Source organism: Gopherus flavomarginatus, chromosome 21 (genome assembly GCF_025201925.1).
Source record: "Gopherus flavomarginatus isolate rGopFla2 chromosome 21, rGopFla2.mat.asm, whole genome shotgun sequence".
NCBI lineage: Eukaryota > Metazoa > Chordata > Testudines > Testudinidae > Gopherus > Gopherus flavomarginatus.
In genome coordinates, this window is record NC_066637.1 from 10,974,727 (window position 1) to 10,988,984 (window position 14,258).

Below are 14,258 nucleotides of genomic sequence, written 5' to 3' on the forward strand. Positions count from 1 at the left end.
AAATTGAACATTATACCCTCTTACTTTTTATACACTTCTTATTGTTTGACTTTGTTTAATCAGTTTCCTGCTGATACTCTTGCACAAGTGCCATGCTGCTATGTTTGAATTTGCATCACTACAGGAAAACGTTTAAAATTCCCCGCTAAAGAAGTTTTTAATTAAAAAGTCATTAAGTATTTCCATTTATTATTGTTCTGTGAACATCCTTCATCCCTTTTTTCTGGAGTAGGCAGGAAAAGAGAAGCACTACCAATCTGGACATACACGACTTGACCCTGTCAATTTAAAGGGAAAATCTTTCCACAAGATTACCACCACCAGAGAAGTCTGCCCACGACTTTGAGAAAGGTAAAATTGTCAGTGAGAGAAGGCAATTCACGATGTGCTAGCACTTCCTTAGGAATGGGGATGAACAAAGAGAAGTGTTGAGCTCACATTCTGGTAGGATATCTCCTTTCTATCTTTCCAGAAAGGATGACTGCGGTTTGTGCACTTTAACACATATAACATAGTCCACAGATCATTCCCAGCTAGAGAGATAGTGACAAAATTCAGACCACAGCTAGCGCAGGCAGATGAGCCACAGCATGTATGGTAAATGCAGATTCAAAGATGTTGGGTGCCCCACACGTCTGGAATTCAATCATGGCCCCAAAAGAAGAAAAACAAATACAGTTATATGAATGAACAGAAGATATTAGGTGGTCATGGCCTACAGAGAATTCGGAGAATTTGGTCTTCAGTGTTCTAAGTAGTCATGAATAATATTGACAGAAACAAGGTGGGTGAGGTATAATATCTTTTATTGAACCAACTTCTGTTGGTGAAAGAAACAAGCTTTTGAGATCTATAGAGCTCTCCGACAAGTGTCACCTTATCTCTCTCATATCCTGGGATCAACAAGGCTACAACACTGCAATGAACAATACTATTTATTATAAAACTGCTCACCCTAAAAGATCCCAAATACATCCAGGATTCACTTCACTGATCACTGAGATGCAGCCACCTGTTTAACAGTGCATGGTAACACTCCTCCACAGTTTAGGTCAGAAAATGAACTGTGTATTTCTCAGACTACAAGGATTTATATAGGTGGAATGTAATTACCCAAATACAAGTACCTAAGTCAATGCTTACCAAGATTATGCTCAAAGATTAAGTAGACATTAGAAGCCTGGCAGGCACAGGGCAAACGAATTCACTAGGATATGCAGATCATGACCAGTGTCATGAACGACAAGCTCAATGTGACAGTTCTTTCCATGACAGCAAAGATCATTCAGCTTTTGCCTCTTCAGAGAATGAAGATATACCAAATTATGACAATGGCCAGGTTTCTGTGGGCTGCAAACCAGTTCTGCAGTTCTTATCAATTTAAGTGACATCTCCTTTATTTGAGACCAAGTCAGATCACTTATCTAGCCATCGATAGAGAGACCTGGGGAGATAGATGCATGTTTTTTCTGATGGTCGATCATTGTATCCGAATTAAGGTTTCCTTTTTGTTTAACATGTACATCGTCCAAAAATATGCATCAGACCAAAATGCCTCAGAAACAGCATCAGCTGGAAATGAGTTAAAACTAGTTTCAGGTACTATACCTCCCCTCTACGAAGTAGTTTTGCCAATTTAGGGAGAGTGAGGGGGGACTTACTGTCATTTTTCTTTTTTTAAAGAAATGCTTTTCTTTCCAGTGTTGCTGTGTGAAAGCCCTATACAAACAGGAAAAACTGCTGTACAAACTGAAAGCACTAGCAAATCTTCCCCTTTGTTGGTACTCACCCTGATCAATAGAGTGCTGAGGAAGCTGGCTAAGTTGACTATTCACTACACCTGCATACGTCCGCAAGAATTCCTCTTCACTGGCAGTCAACTGGAAATGTGCAAAAAAAGGGGAAAAAAAGGATGAATAGCAGGAAACAGACTATTGACAAATACCACTGCCTTCCCCATATCAGTCCATGTACAATTTAAATTTAATTAATTTAAAACATCTAACTCCAGTTGGACCCAACTCTTCCCTTGCTACCATATTCTGATGTTTCAGAGTCTTATACTTCAAAAGCAGAGAGTATCAATCCCACAACCAATACTCACTTGAAAAGTGGACTATCACAAGGATGGATGAAGTGACTTTTCTTTTCCTCAATGTCTTCAGATTTATATCCTCACTGCGCAAACCTAACTGAGGTTAGTTGTACAGTATACCTAAAGGCATTTTCTGACCTCTAGTATGAGTACCCTATTACTGCTGATGACATCTAAGAGGGAAAGAACTTAGCTTGAATGTTAGAGCCCAAGGGAAAAATTTATGGGCCTGCACTTAGAAGAGACTTCTTTTTATTTGTTAACTGAGTGAATTATACACAGAAATCAGTGGGACCCAATCAATACAGAATCCCATAATCCAGATTAAAAAAACCCAAATTTTAAGATTTAACTTTGTTTTTTTTAATCAGACCCACTTTCATCTACAATTTTTAATTTTACGAAGACTATATGAACTCCCTGAAAAATTATGAAAACTATAAAACCTTTTATACAAACTTGGGTGTATGAGCCATGTCTATATTCACTGCAGCCCTGCTATTCTAGTGCCAGAATCAGTGATATCTACATGCTCTTGGGTCAGTTAGCAGTACCCCTAGAATCTCATCCAATTCCAGCTCAGATAATGCCATAGAGTAACAGTGGCCAATGCACAAATCCATCCACCCGCAGACTGGACTCAGAGCTACCATCAATCAATACTTCCTTTAATTTTCTAGTTTATTCCAGTATTTAGAAAACTTGGTATATACCAAAATAAAGCCAGCAAAAGTTCAGGCCCGATTTCAACCACTGCACACTTCACAATTTATTTATGGCCTAAGCAACATCTCTGGATAAATTAACAGTGGCCAAAACAATTTGGTAAAAACAAAAAAAAAAAAAAACAGACCACCCCCTGGCCATGCCAACGAACATTATTTCAGAAATAATAGAAAGTTAGGGCTTGTCTATATGTTGCTTTATTCCCCACTCAAGGGGCGTAATTTTTAGTCTGTGATATGCTAATGCAGACTAAATGGCCTGTATTGACCCTGCCCTGCGGCTGTGCACTACAAGTTCCCCAGTGTGCATTAAGGTAGTTCCATTTCCAACACTACTATATTAACTCGCACTAGGGAACTTTTTGTGCATACCAACAGGATCCACACAGGCCAGTTAGTGAACAAAATGCTAGTACACACTAAAATGAACACCACTCTGGTTAGGGCTAAAGCACCACGGAGACTATCTCTCATGCACTGAAAGTCACTATGGCCTGGTCAAATTTAAATCGACATAACTATGATGCTTAGGGTGCTCATGGTATGAGTTTTTCACACCCCAGATAGGCTGACCTAATGCCCTGTGCAGATGCAGCCGCACCGATGGAAGAATGTTTCTGTTGACCTAGTAACCATTGCTCAGAGAGGCACTTTTCCTATAATGATGGAAAAAACCCTTCTGCTGCTGTAAAACTGTCTCTCCACTATAGGGTTATGCTGGCATAGTTACAATGCCATAGCTACACTGCTGCAGTCCCTGTAGTATAGACATGAACAAAATGTGCCCTGCAAGAGTGAATTGCAGAACAAGGGGCCCCGCCATCCATCTTAAAAGAATTTAACGGAGTTTAACCCTTGGGACAGGGAATGGGAACATCCCAGTTGGCCACAAATTCCATGAAAGGGTGGAAGAAGACGAAGGTTAAGTTCTGATACTTTTTCAAGACTCCATTAAACTTACATTTGATCCCATCTTCCTAAGCATGAGCAGAACTCTCACTTTCTGCTGGATGTACATCTCCTCCGGACTCTTCCCGGGGACGCCTTCACGGTTCATTCCCCTCCTCCCAGTTCCTGGGACTCAAGCAGATATAAAACAACAGAATCAAGTGAAGTTATGGTTTGATATGCATAACTGCAGAGTTCTATTTCCAAAACACCTATTTTTCACCATAGGCCAAAATACTTCATGAGTTGGTTTGACAACAAGGCTAGGAGGCCTTGGTAATCTAACTTCTGACAGGCGGGAAGAGGCCAGAGTCACTCCACTGTAAAAAGCAAACCAGACAGTGGATTTGAAAAATAAACCCATCACAAGTCTGGCAGCAGGAACTGGCTGAGCAGAGCTGGCAACTTCATAACACTTGCTCCATTGAGTGTGGTTGGAGAAGGGCACAGAGTAGCCATGTATTCCCTCACATCATGTATGACGGGGCGAGAGACCATGACAGAAAAAGTCTCAACTGCTGACGTCATGACAGAGAGCTCAATCCTGAAAGATTCTGAGCATCTCCATATCATTTTCTTCAAAAAGTTGAGACCGCTCAGCAGGTCACAGGACTGAGCCTTAAGTATGCAACTCAAACACAACACCACATTGCTGATCATATCACTGTCAGTTCACTTAGCACCTGTCATAACTTTAAATCTAAGGGGAGAGGATAGGACTCAAGAAAATTGAAAGAATCATCTCTATTAATACCAACTGATTTAACTTCACTTACCTATAGACTTTTTTGTAATAACCATGACTAAAGGTGGAGAGAGGACGCAGCGCGTACATCATTCAAGTTTATTTAGCTCTACAGCCAAACATAGGTCAGGTGAAATTTATTCTCCAAGTCATTTTCCCTATTTCTGTTCTTATAATCTGAAAAAATCCATACATAATCCTTCTTTACAAATTTCTAAAATTGATGTGTTGCTTTTTAGTAGGAAGTGGAGGGAAATACCTTAAAGTTTCCTTCCCAATATTACTTAATTGTTTATGTTTTCTGTCAGAAGGAAGCATTTTATGGAAATAGCAGTTGGAGATTTACATCCACTGTGTATGCCCACAGTAGCACTCCATTTTCTTGCAGGAGTAGGTGGAAATTGCTTAAATCTCATAATCTGGAACTTTTATCAACCCACAGGGTAAATGTTTTCAATTATAATCCACAATTACTATGAATACACACACTGCATACCAGTTCGTTCAGAGTCAAGGTTCAATAAATTCTTAACTACAACTTGTTCTGAAAATTAAGATCCTTCACACAATATTCATTCATGAAACAGACTAGGGCTACGTCCAGACTACCCGCTGTATCGGCGGGTTAAAATCGATTGCTCAGGGATCGATATATCGTGTCTCATCTAGACGCGATATATCGATCCCCGAGTGCGCTTATATCGATTCCGGAACTCCATCAACCCCAACGGAGTTGCGGAATCGACAGGGAGAGCCGCGAACATCGATCCCACGCAGTGAGGACGGGTGAGTAATCCGATCTTAGATATTCGACTTCAGCTACGTTATTCACGTAGCTGAAGTTGCGTATCTAAGATCGATTTCCCCCCGTGGTGTGGACCAGCCCTAGCAAACTAACAGCTACTGTGCACTGGCTACAGACCTGTGCCTCACAGAAACTTAATCCCCACCAGGAAATTCCTTCATGGAGATGTAAGCCTGGTATTGCTCCACACTGCATATCTAGCAGACTGGTCCCCCAGAATTACCTTCTGCAGTTAGTTTTCACTCTCTAAATTCGGCCCTGTGCTGAGTTGTCAGCCTTGTGATTCCTGGCAGGTTTCAGTAATCCAGGGAACACCTCAGACTCATCAAGGCACTATTGCTAAAGACTTTGGAGCACCAGGTTTAGACAAGCTTTTTTATTTTATTTTTTCTAAAGCAAGTCAGACTTCTCCTTTTCTCCTTGATTATAACTTTCAAAGAGAAAAAGTAATTAGGATGTGGAAAGAGTTCAGGTTACATATTGGCATTCCTGGATGACTCAGTAATTATTCAAACTTAAGCAGTAGCTGTAACAGAGAAACCTTACTACCCACTTTATTTCAGTACTGCCGAGGTGCTGGTAAAATGCAGGCCTGAGATTTAGCTATAATTTCACCAACACTACTTGAAAAAGTTCCCAGCGAGAGGTTCTGCATTGTGCTGATTTTCATGTAGATGGCTATGTTTGAAAACCAGAAACTGGTAAATATGCAGGGTTGACTTCATTTATAATTGAGTCAACAGATCATTTGGGAGAGGACAGAAAAACAAGCACAATCAAAAACTATAATTTCTTCTCTTAAAAAGGTGGAATAGTTTTTCCCATTAAAAATGGCAGTAACTTTATACCGAAATACCACACATTCCACTGTTCCCAACTGTGAAAAGAAAGTGAACAATGGAGAATAAATAAGCATGTGATGAGACAGGCAATAATCTAATTAAAGCATTTATAATAATTAACTGATCCATATGACACTGTGAAAAAAGTGTGCAAGTGACTCTGAATGACTCTCCACTGCATTACTGTGCAAAGAGGTGAATTTAACACTAATGAAAGGTGCTGGATTGGCAGCCAAGGAGATTCAATCCTATCTAGCCTGTAAAAAAGCAGACAGCAGCAGCACAAGTTTCTCCCATTTTATCCGACCTAGATGCCTGATCTGGATGGACTGTTATCTGCAGTGTGCATCAAAACACTGCATCGGTAAGATCTGTACTACATGATGCATAATGGGCTTCACACAATCTTCTGCTCTTCATGCTTCTGGAACTCTTAAGAACTCCATCTTGAAATTTTTTTGCCCCATTCCTGTCTCCTTCATTTTGTGTTGAAAAGCTCTATTAAAAGGAAGGGTTTTGCAGAGAGTTGAAGTTGGAGAATAGCAGGAATGTTGCACTGCTGTGTGGGTGAGCCAGCTGACACTGATTTTTGCTGTCTCAGCTTTTCCAATCTGCACAAGTCAGTCATATTATAAGGCTGCAGGAGCTAAACAGCAGCGCGGCTGAGCAATGGCACAAATTAAGAATCAACATACCTTCTGCCTAACTACTGAATTCAAGCCATTAGGATTCAGTTACAAGAAAGAAAGAAAGAAAGAACGAACGAACAAACGAACTGCAGTAATTTGGGGACTGGGAAGCCCACCTGAAATAATCATAGGGGAGATCACAATGCTTTAGCCAACAAACTAACATGATTTTGAAACAAGTTTGATCTTCACTTCATTGATCTTAAAAAGTATAGATGTGGAATAGCTTTGGAAATCCATGGATGACATCTTAACTGGCTAGGCTGAGATCCAGAACCATATGCCATCATTAACTGCTGTACCCTTATATTAATTCACTTTTTTTTTTAAAAACATTCTGGAAACATTTCACATACCCACATTTCTTTTCTCTTCACCCAATTATAGATTTTGGACCCTTTTTGTAAAAGGCTTCACTATGCACTTTGACATTTGAACCACACAGATTCTCAGGACGTTAGATTTCAGAATACCGTGCTTGGCTTTATGGATGCCACGTTACTTTAAAGGGCTATCAAACACATCCATCTACCAGTGCAGCCAGTACAGAAACAAGGCATCAATAGACTGACTGGTTCAGAATCCAGAGACAAGCCCTAATGTGGGTTAGTAGTTTGAAAAGGGAAAACCAAGCAAGGCCTTCAAAGGAGCAACATGGGGCCAATTTCATTCACTTCATACACCAATAACCTGGAAAACGACAACAGAGCAAGCTTGTTGCAGGTCAGTACAGAAAGAGGTTTCATCTACCCAGGGTGTCAAGTGTCCCTTCATAATCTGAACCCATGAATGGATGAAACAGATATTTCAATGGGGGAGAAAGCAAGAAATCCTCCAAAAATTAAAGGAGTTTAATCTCCCCACAAAAGCCTAAAAATGCCAAGAAATGCTAACACTAAAGCATATTAAATTTGGATAAAATTATACCAATCATTTACCAGTAGGTGGCACCACAGACAAACATCCAGGGAGATGCCATTTCTGCCCCACTCTCCCACCTAGAGAAATCCCCCCACACACACTTCAACAGTTTATCTTTAACCATGGAAGGATGACAACTCCTCTTCACATTACTCCAACCGGAGAGAGAACAAAGGAAACAAAACAGGGAGAAAAAATTGAATAGGATGAAAAGGAAGGAGATGACTGAAGAGAAACAGGAAGAAGATTGAGGGGAATGGGGAGAAAAATAGAGTAAGATCAAGGCCAAAAACCAAGCGAATTGTTGGGAATACACCATTTCAAACTTCTGAATTTTGAATTCAAACATTCTATATGTTTGCAGCAGAGAAATTGACTTCCAACCCAATTCCATAAATGAGTTTTCCCACTCACAAGTGGTTGTGCTGGAGTAATTATAAACAATCACACCCCAACTTTTAAGACTCTCAAAAGTCAGAACTGAATCAAAGGTAAACAATTTAACAGTGTTATCTCTAGATCTGTTCTGCCCTTGAGAGACTATTTACATAGTAAAGCATGTCACTTAACTTGCCTCAAAAAAGTAAAAAAAAAATCTAGAATTTAAAAAGCATCAAAAGTGATAAAAGGGAAAAACTAAACAGAGCCTTGTTTAGCAACAACCAAGCATGTGGGAGAATGGTGCCAGAACACAATATCCATTTTATCTAAGCCAAGAAAGGAATTGTTTAAGGTGAGCCATGAGGGCACACTGAAGAGTTATGGGATGAAACTGAGAAAAGGAAAATTTAAGCTGAGTATCAAAAAAGATTCCTTAGCAGTGAGATCTATTAGCTCAAGACAACACTGAGAAAAAAAATACATTTTTCAAGACAGCTAATGTTGTAAAAGCCTAGTGTAGGCAAGGCACTAGGATTTTACCTTGATGTAGCTGGCTGAGATACCTAAATTAGAATTCTACAAAATGTTAGCTCTCATGTTAATCACTGCTCTTCAATGGACTTATTTTCTGTGGAGATGCAAGTTTGGGGCTCCATAACAGAACTTTTACTAAAGAAATTCCAGCAATTCTGTTAGCCCAGTATTTTAGATATTAGCCCTCTTAGGTTTTTTTATTTTCATAAGTAATTGTGCTGTTGTTCTTTTAAATAAAAAGCAACTATTTCTCTAGTAGTACAGCTGATTTTATGTTTAACAATAGGGAGCAATTATGATTCTGATGACAACCCTGCCTGGGTGAATCTTAACTATAGCCATACCTAATACTTTCCATTATAAGACCCCTTTTCAGTTGCTTATAAATTTGTCAAATTTTAGACATTCATGCCGAAGTTTTCTGTGCCAGCTATTTGCCTAATTCTGATTTTTTTTGAAGTATCAGCTAAAATTGTTGATCCATTTCCAAGAATAAGGTTAGAAGAAAACGTTGTTTTGCCTATTAAAATTCTTACAACTATTTCATCGAAAAGTTGTAGTGCCTCCAAGCATTGGAGCAGTGACTTCAAATTTGGCAGGGGATTGATTGCCCACAGTGTTAGGGATGTGCCTTTTGTTGTCCCCATGAAATATGGCCAAATTTGGACCAAGTTATAAGCTCCTGAAAATCACAGTGTGCACATGCTTAGAGCGGCTTATTAAGAGTTTGGCAACTAAGTTTTCTTAAGATTTTTGTCTTCGCTGAGCATGCTCCAATCCCACACAGCTCTTATGCATCAACCAAACTGTGCAAGCCCTACTCCATCCCGTCTACCTGGACTAACAGAGTATTTTCCATTCTAGGCCTGCAGAGGCTGAGCAGATTTTTTCCTGGATCTGTTCCCTCCTGGCTGCTAGAGCCTGCTTTGGTGCTGGGCACTGGAACTAAGACCAGGAAGACAGTCACTGTGCTCTTTTCTCTGTCCACCCTCCTGAGCTGCTGCCCATACAGTGTGGTGAAAGAAGAAGCTGCCTGACTTGAATGCAGGGAAATTAGAAGCTAAAGAGGAAACAGAGGAGGAGCTGGAGAGAAGGGCCACATACAGTAGAGAGTTTATAACAACTAGAGCACACTCCCCTTAAGAACCTGGAATCGAACCCATGTTTCTCAAGCCAGGATTCCTTTGTTTTCTAATAAATAAGTTGTGACTTCAACTGGCCAACTGTGTCTCATCTTATTCTAGTGGCTGGTCCACAGTTAATAACAGCCTTTTACTACCACCAGTTATTCTGTTAGCTCAAGTGGCAGACAGGCAGAGGACTGTGCTGTGGATTTAAAGATCCCAAACTGGCTGATGAACCATGTGGGAGTCAATAGGGTTCAACATGATGGAATTCCCCCTCTCTCCCAATCCCAGGTTCCCTTTTTAAAAATCTAAGGATATTACATACAAAACAAATACAACTTACCTGCTTTTTTAAAAAAACAACAAGATCAGATAACCCAAGTGCTCAGTCCTGATTAATGATCACAAATGGAAAAAAAGGGGAACGAAAGTGCCCTGTGAAGATAAAATATTAAAGAGAAATATATAAACTGAAAAACAGCAAGACAATCATCATTTTTTTCAATCAATCAGTCCCATACCATTACATCTAGATAACATCTGTAAAACTGAAGACAGGCTATGTGAAGCAGAAATCTGTATAATACTCCTTATGTATTATTTCAGTAAGCGATTAAAGATAAAAATGAATCACTAACTACATTCCTGGTGGAATTCCACATCACTGGTGATCAGAATACACTCAAGTCTTGCTCTCTTTGGGAGTTGGGGGAGGTTTCAACACAAGACCCGTCTCTTTGGACAAGCAAGTAAAAGTGCAGCAGAATAACCAGGTGTAACCTTCTCTGGGTAAAAACCAAGCATGATTCATCACTCAAAAATTCAGGGTGGGGTAGAAAAATATAATGCTTATAGCCAAAATTTATGTTTTCAATTATGCATATGGCATCTGAATATAGCACTTAAATGATTAATTAAAACCCCCTGCTTCTTTTGCACAGTACTTAATCTTTCAAAAAGAAATTTTAAACATTGGCTAGTCACATACTGATTACATTTTTTGACTAATTAAGATGTGGGTATTTCTAAACCAATTTTATAATTATCATTAGGAACTAGAGGTTGAGTAGGTTCCCTAACCAACAATCACTGGTCACCAGAGTTCAACCACATCAGGGCTAGCTCAAGTGAGATTATTGGTCAGCAAACCTTTCACATAATATGGCACAACAGTGTGAATAGCTTCTGCTCAGGACAGCACCACAACTTGAAGCATGTCAATCGTCATTACCATACAAAGGGTCAGGTTTTAATTAAAACTCTCTGATTAGAACAGCCAATTTGTACACACCTGCACTACCCACTTAGATGAAACCTCCAGCATGGAGATCAGGGTTCTTGGTTAAGTGTAGAGATACACACTTGTTATTTTCAATCAGGAGGTGAAGACAAAACTGGAGTAGCTCAGAGTTTCTCCCAGTCAGTGCCTTGTACCATTCCATGCTGGGAGAGGGCCAAGCCTGGAATGCCTGAGATCTCCTGAACCATTACACCAACTTTGTCCAAGAGAGACCAGGGCTGAAATAACTGCAAGCTTCACCCACAGCACTCTACAATGGCTCCTACTAGGAAGAGCTGGGAGTGGAAGAGCTATACCAATGGCTCTAAAAGCCATTCATTGCACCTCTCCAGAATAGAGAAAGTGTCTATTATGAAAAGACTATTTAAGCCTTACCTTCCTCCTTCACTAATTAGATCCCACTTTTCTTACCCTCCCTAAAATGCAATACAGCCCAATGACCGATCACGTACAGCATTGACACAACAGAACCATTTACAGTAACTAATTGCTCTTTTCATTTTTATAGACTTCAAAGGTATCCCACCCTCCATCATTACATACACATGGAACTATGGGAACTCCTTCCTTCAAAAAGAGATTAAAGCACAGGAACTAACCACTTCTAAAGTGCACTAATATCTATTAACAGCCAACAATAGCACTCTCACATTTATCATTAAAATGCCGAACCCTTCCAAAAAGCTTTAAATAAGGGCAATCTATGCATGCATATAAGCCCCATTTATCAAACAATCCATTATCAAGTAACTCAGAAAAGATATAACATTTTCCCAGCCAGGCACTGTAGTTACCATCTCACAAATTACAAATCCCACCTGAATTCAACTGCAGATTGAAATTTGGTCTGGATAAAAATCACAGCACAGCTAGTCAGAAAAGTTTAACCATGGAGACCAGCTTTCAGAACAAGTGTACTAAGTTTACAACTCAGAAGCAGCAGCACTGTGCAAGTGATGCAATTCTGGTTAGTTTCACTTTGCCACTCCCCACTGGGGTTCTCAAACTTCATTGCACCATGACCACCTTCCGAAAACAAAAATTACTACATGATCCCAGGAGGGAGAACAAAAGGCTGAGCTCGCTCCGGAGCCCCACCACCACGGGCAGGTGGAGACCAAAGCTGAAGCCTAAGGGCTTTATCCCCAGGCAGGGGGGCCTGCAGCTTCCATCCAGGATTGAAGCTGAAGCGTGAGCCCTGCCACCCAGGGCTGAAGCCCTTGAGCTTTGGTCCCAGGTGGTGGGGCTTAGGCTTTGGCTTTGGCCCCAGGCAGTGGGATTCAGGCTTCGGACCCCAGTAAGTCTAATGCCAGCCCTAGTGACCCCATTAAAATGGGGTCCCGACCCACAGTTTGAGAACTGCGGAGCTAGAGCGGTTGGGCTAAGTGCTCTGTAAATAAATCAGCACTTCTGCTGCAAAGGGCTCAGGGTGACTGGAATAGATAAACTGAGATTTCACTGTCCTTTAAGAGGTGGAGTGGAAACACTAAGTCCCAAGAGGTCCACTAACTAGTCCAAGATCACACAGCAACTCATAGAACCCAGGTACCCTAAGTTCCTGCTCCAGCCACTGGACCATGCTGCCTCATTTTTTTAGTGTAAGAATCCTGAGTAATCATCTTTAATGAACCCTATGAAATATGCTCTAAAAATATTCTGTAACAGGATATTTTTGGGGTGGGAGGAAAGATGACAACTGAGGTCCAAAATATGAGAGCGCACACTTAGCTAAACAGCTGAGGAACAGCTGAGCTACCATCAGAGGACATAGCTTTCCTCATCATCTTAAATGTTCCAGTAGATCCATCTGATCCACAATGATCCATCCCAGGAGCATTCTTGAGGTTGGGTAATTATCTGGTTCAATTAAGAATACTAGCTCAGAACTATGCTATTTCACTTTTTTGTAGGTCAGCAGACATGTACAGATTGGGAAAGGTCAGAAGGCTGTGCATTCTGCTCCAAGTCTATTCTAATTACTTGACCCTATGGATAGGTCTATAAACACATGACAACTGCTTCGGTTAACAGATTAAATATTGTGGGGGTTCATCTAGGTTCACAGAAGCATCTCTGCAATTTCACAGGTACTGAAAACAGCTGTTCAGAGCTTCTCTTTCCAGTCAACATCCCTTTTAAGGCAAGCTTCTAAAGCCTCATTCTTACTATATGCTACTGCAGGTGTGGATAAGAGTAACCAAATGCATTGAATTTCATTGCCAATAGAATGTGGAAGAGAATACAGCCATTTTTCTGGTTTACACACAGAATTCCTCTATCCCCCACGCTTACTCATAAGTTTCCAAGAAAGACTTAACATTTAAGATTATGTAGGGCCTTTCATTCTAAACTTCAGGTCTGACAGATTCCACAATGCAGAGTTCAGGTTGGTTAGCAGGACCATATGACAGAACGGAAACTTTTCCCACGCCAACATTTTCTAGGCATCTAGAATTCATCCCTTTACTCTCCTCTCCAGAGAAGAGTTCTCTACCAACTAATGCCACTTTTATAAAGTGCTTTACCTCTATAAATCTCCAAGTGTTTCACACAAGTGAGCATTTTGTTTTACAGTTAGTAAAACAAAAGCACAGCAAAATGATGCACCCAAGGTCACAGCAGAACTGGAAACAGTACCAATTGTCTCCCTCACACCCTATCAGCTGGATCACAATACTTCCCAGTAAATAAAGCTAGATCAAATGAGGTTTTCAGCAGAACAACAAAATCATACTGGTTGAAAGGGGAAACACATTTTAAATCAAAAAAACATGAGCAATATCACTGAATTGTGACAACATAGAAAAAACTGCAAATTGAAATCAGGAGATATTATGCACCAGGTTGCAGCATCTTGGGAATTTAATAGCAGTGCTGATACTTTATCAGCATCAGAAAGGAAAAACAAACACCAACAATAATTTCACACACCCCACTAATTATAATTAAACTTTGGTCACTTCACTTTTGGACCCTAATATTTATTGGTTAAACACAGTAGCTTAGTTTGCTTTTCTTATTTTTGCCAGATGTTTTCATACTATACGTCAGAAACAGCACTCTGTAAAGCTAATATTTTAAGAACAGTTTCTAACATCTCTTAGGAAGACATGCAGACAGATAAACATGGACTATGTCATATATTG

General features: G+C 40.2%; 1 protein-coding gene across 4 annotated transcripts in view; it reads right to left on the bottom strand.

Moving 5' to 3' along the window:
* CTNNBIP1 (catenin beta interacting protein 1) overlaps positions 1-14,258 on the bottom strand; it is a 66,354-nt gene that overhangs the window by 35,282 nt on the left and 16,814 nt on the right. For 2 of the 4 annotated variants that reach the window (XM_050931455.1, XM_050931456.1), the window contains exons 2-4: positions 10,156-10,247; positions 3,782-3,900; positions 1,790-1,880 (exon numbers count right to left, since the gene is read on the bottom strand). In XM_050931455.1, coding sequence (XP_050787412.1) covers positions 1,790-1,880; positions 3,782-3,877 — 187 coding nt within the window. In that variant the 5' untranslated portion in view covers positions 3,878-3,900; positions 10,156-10,247. Of the gene's footprint in view, positions 1-1,789; positions 1,881-3,781; positions 3,901-10,148; positions 10,248-14,258 lie in introns of all 4 variants that reach the window. The other 2 variants (XM_050931458.1, XM_050931457.1) reach the window with 2 other exon arrangements.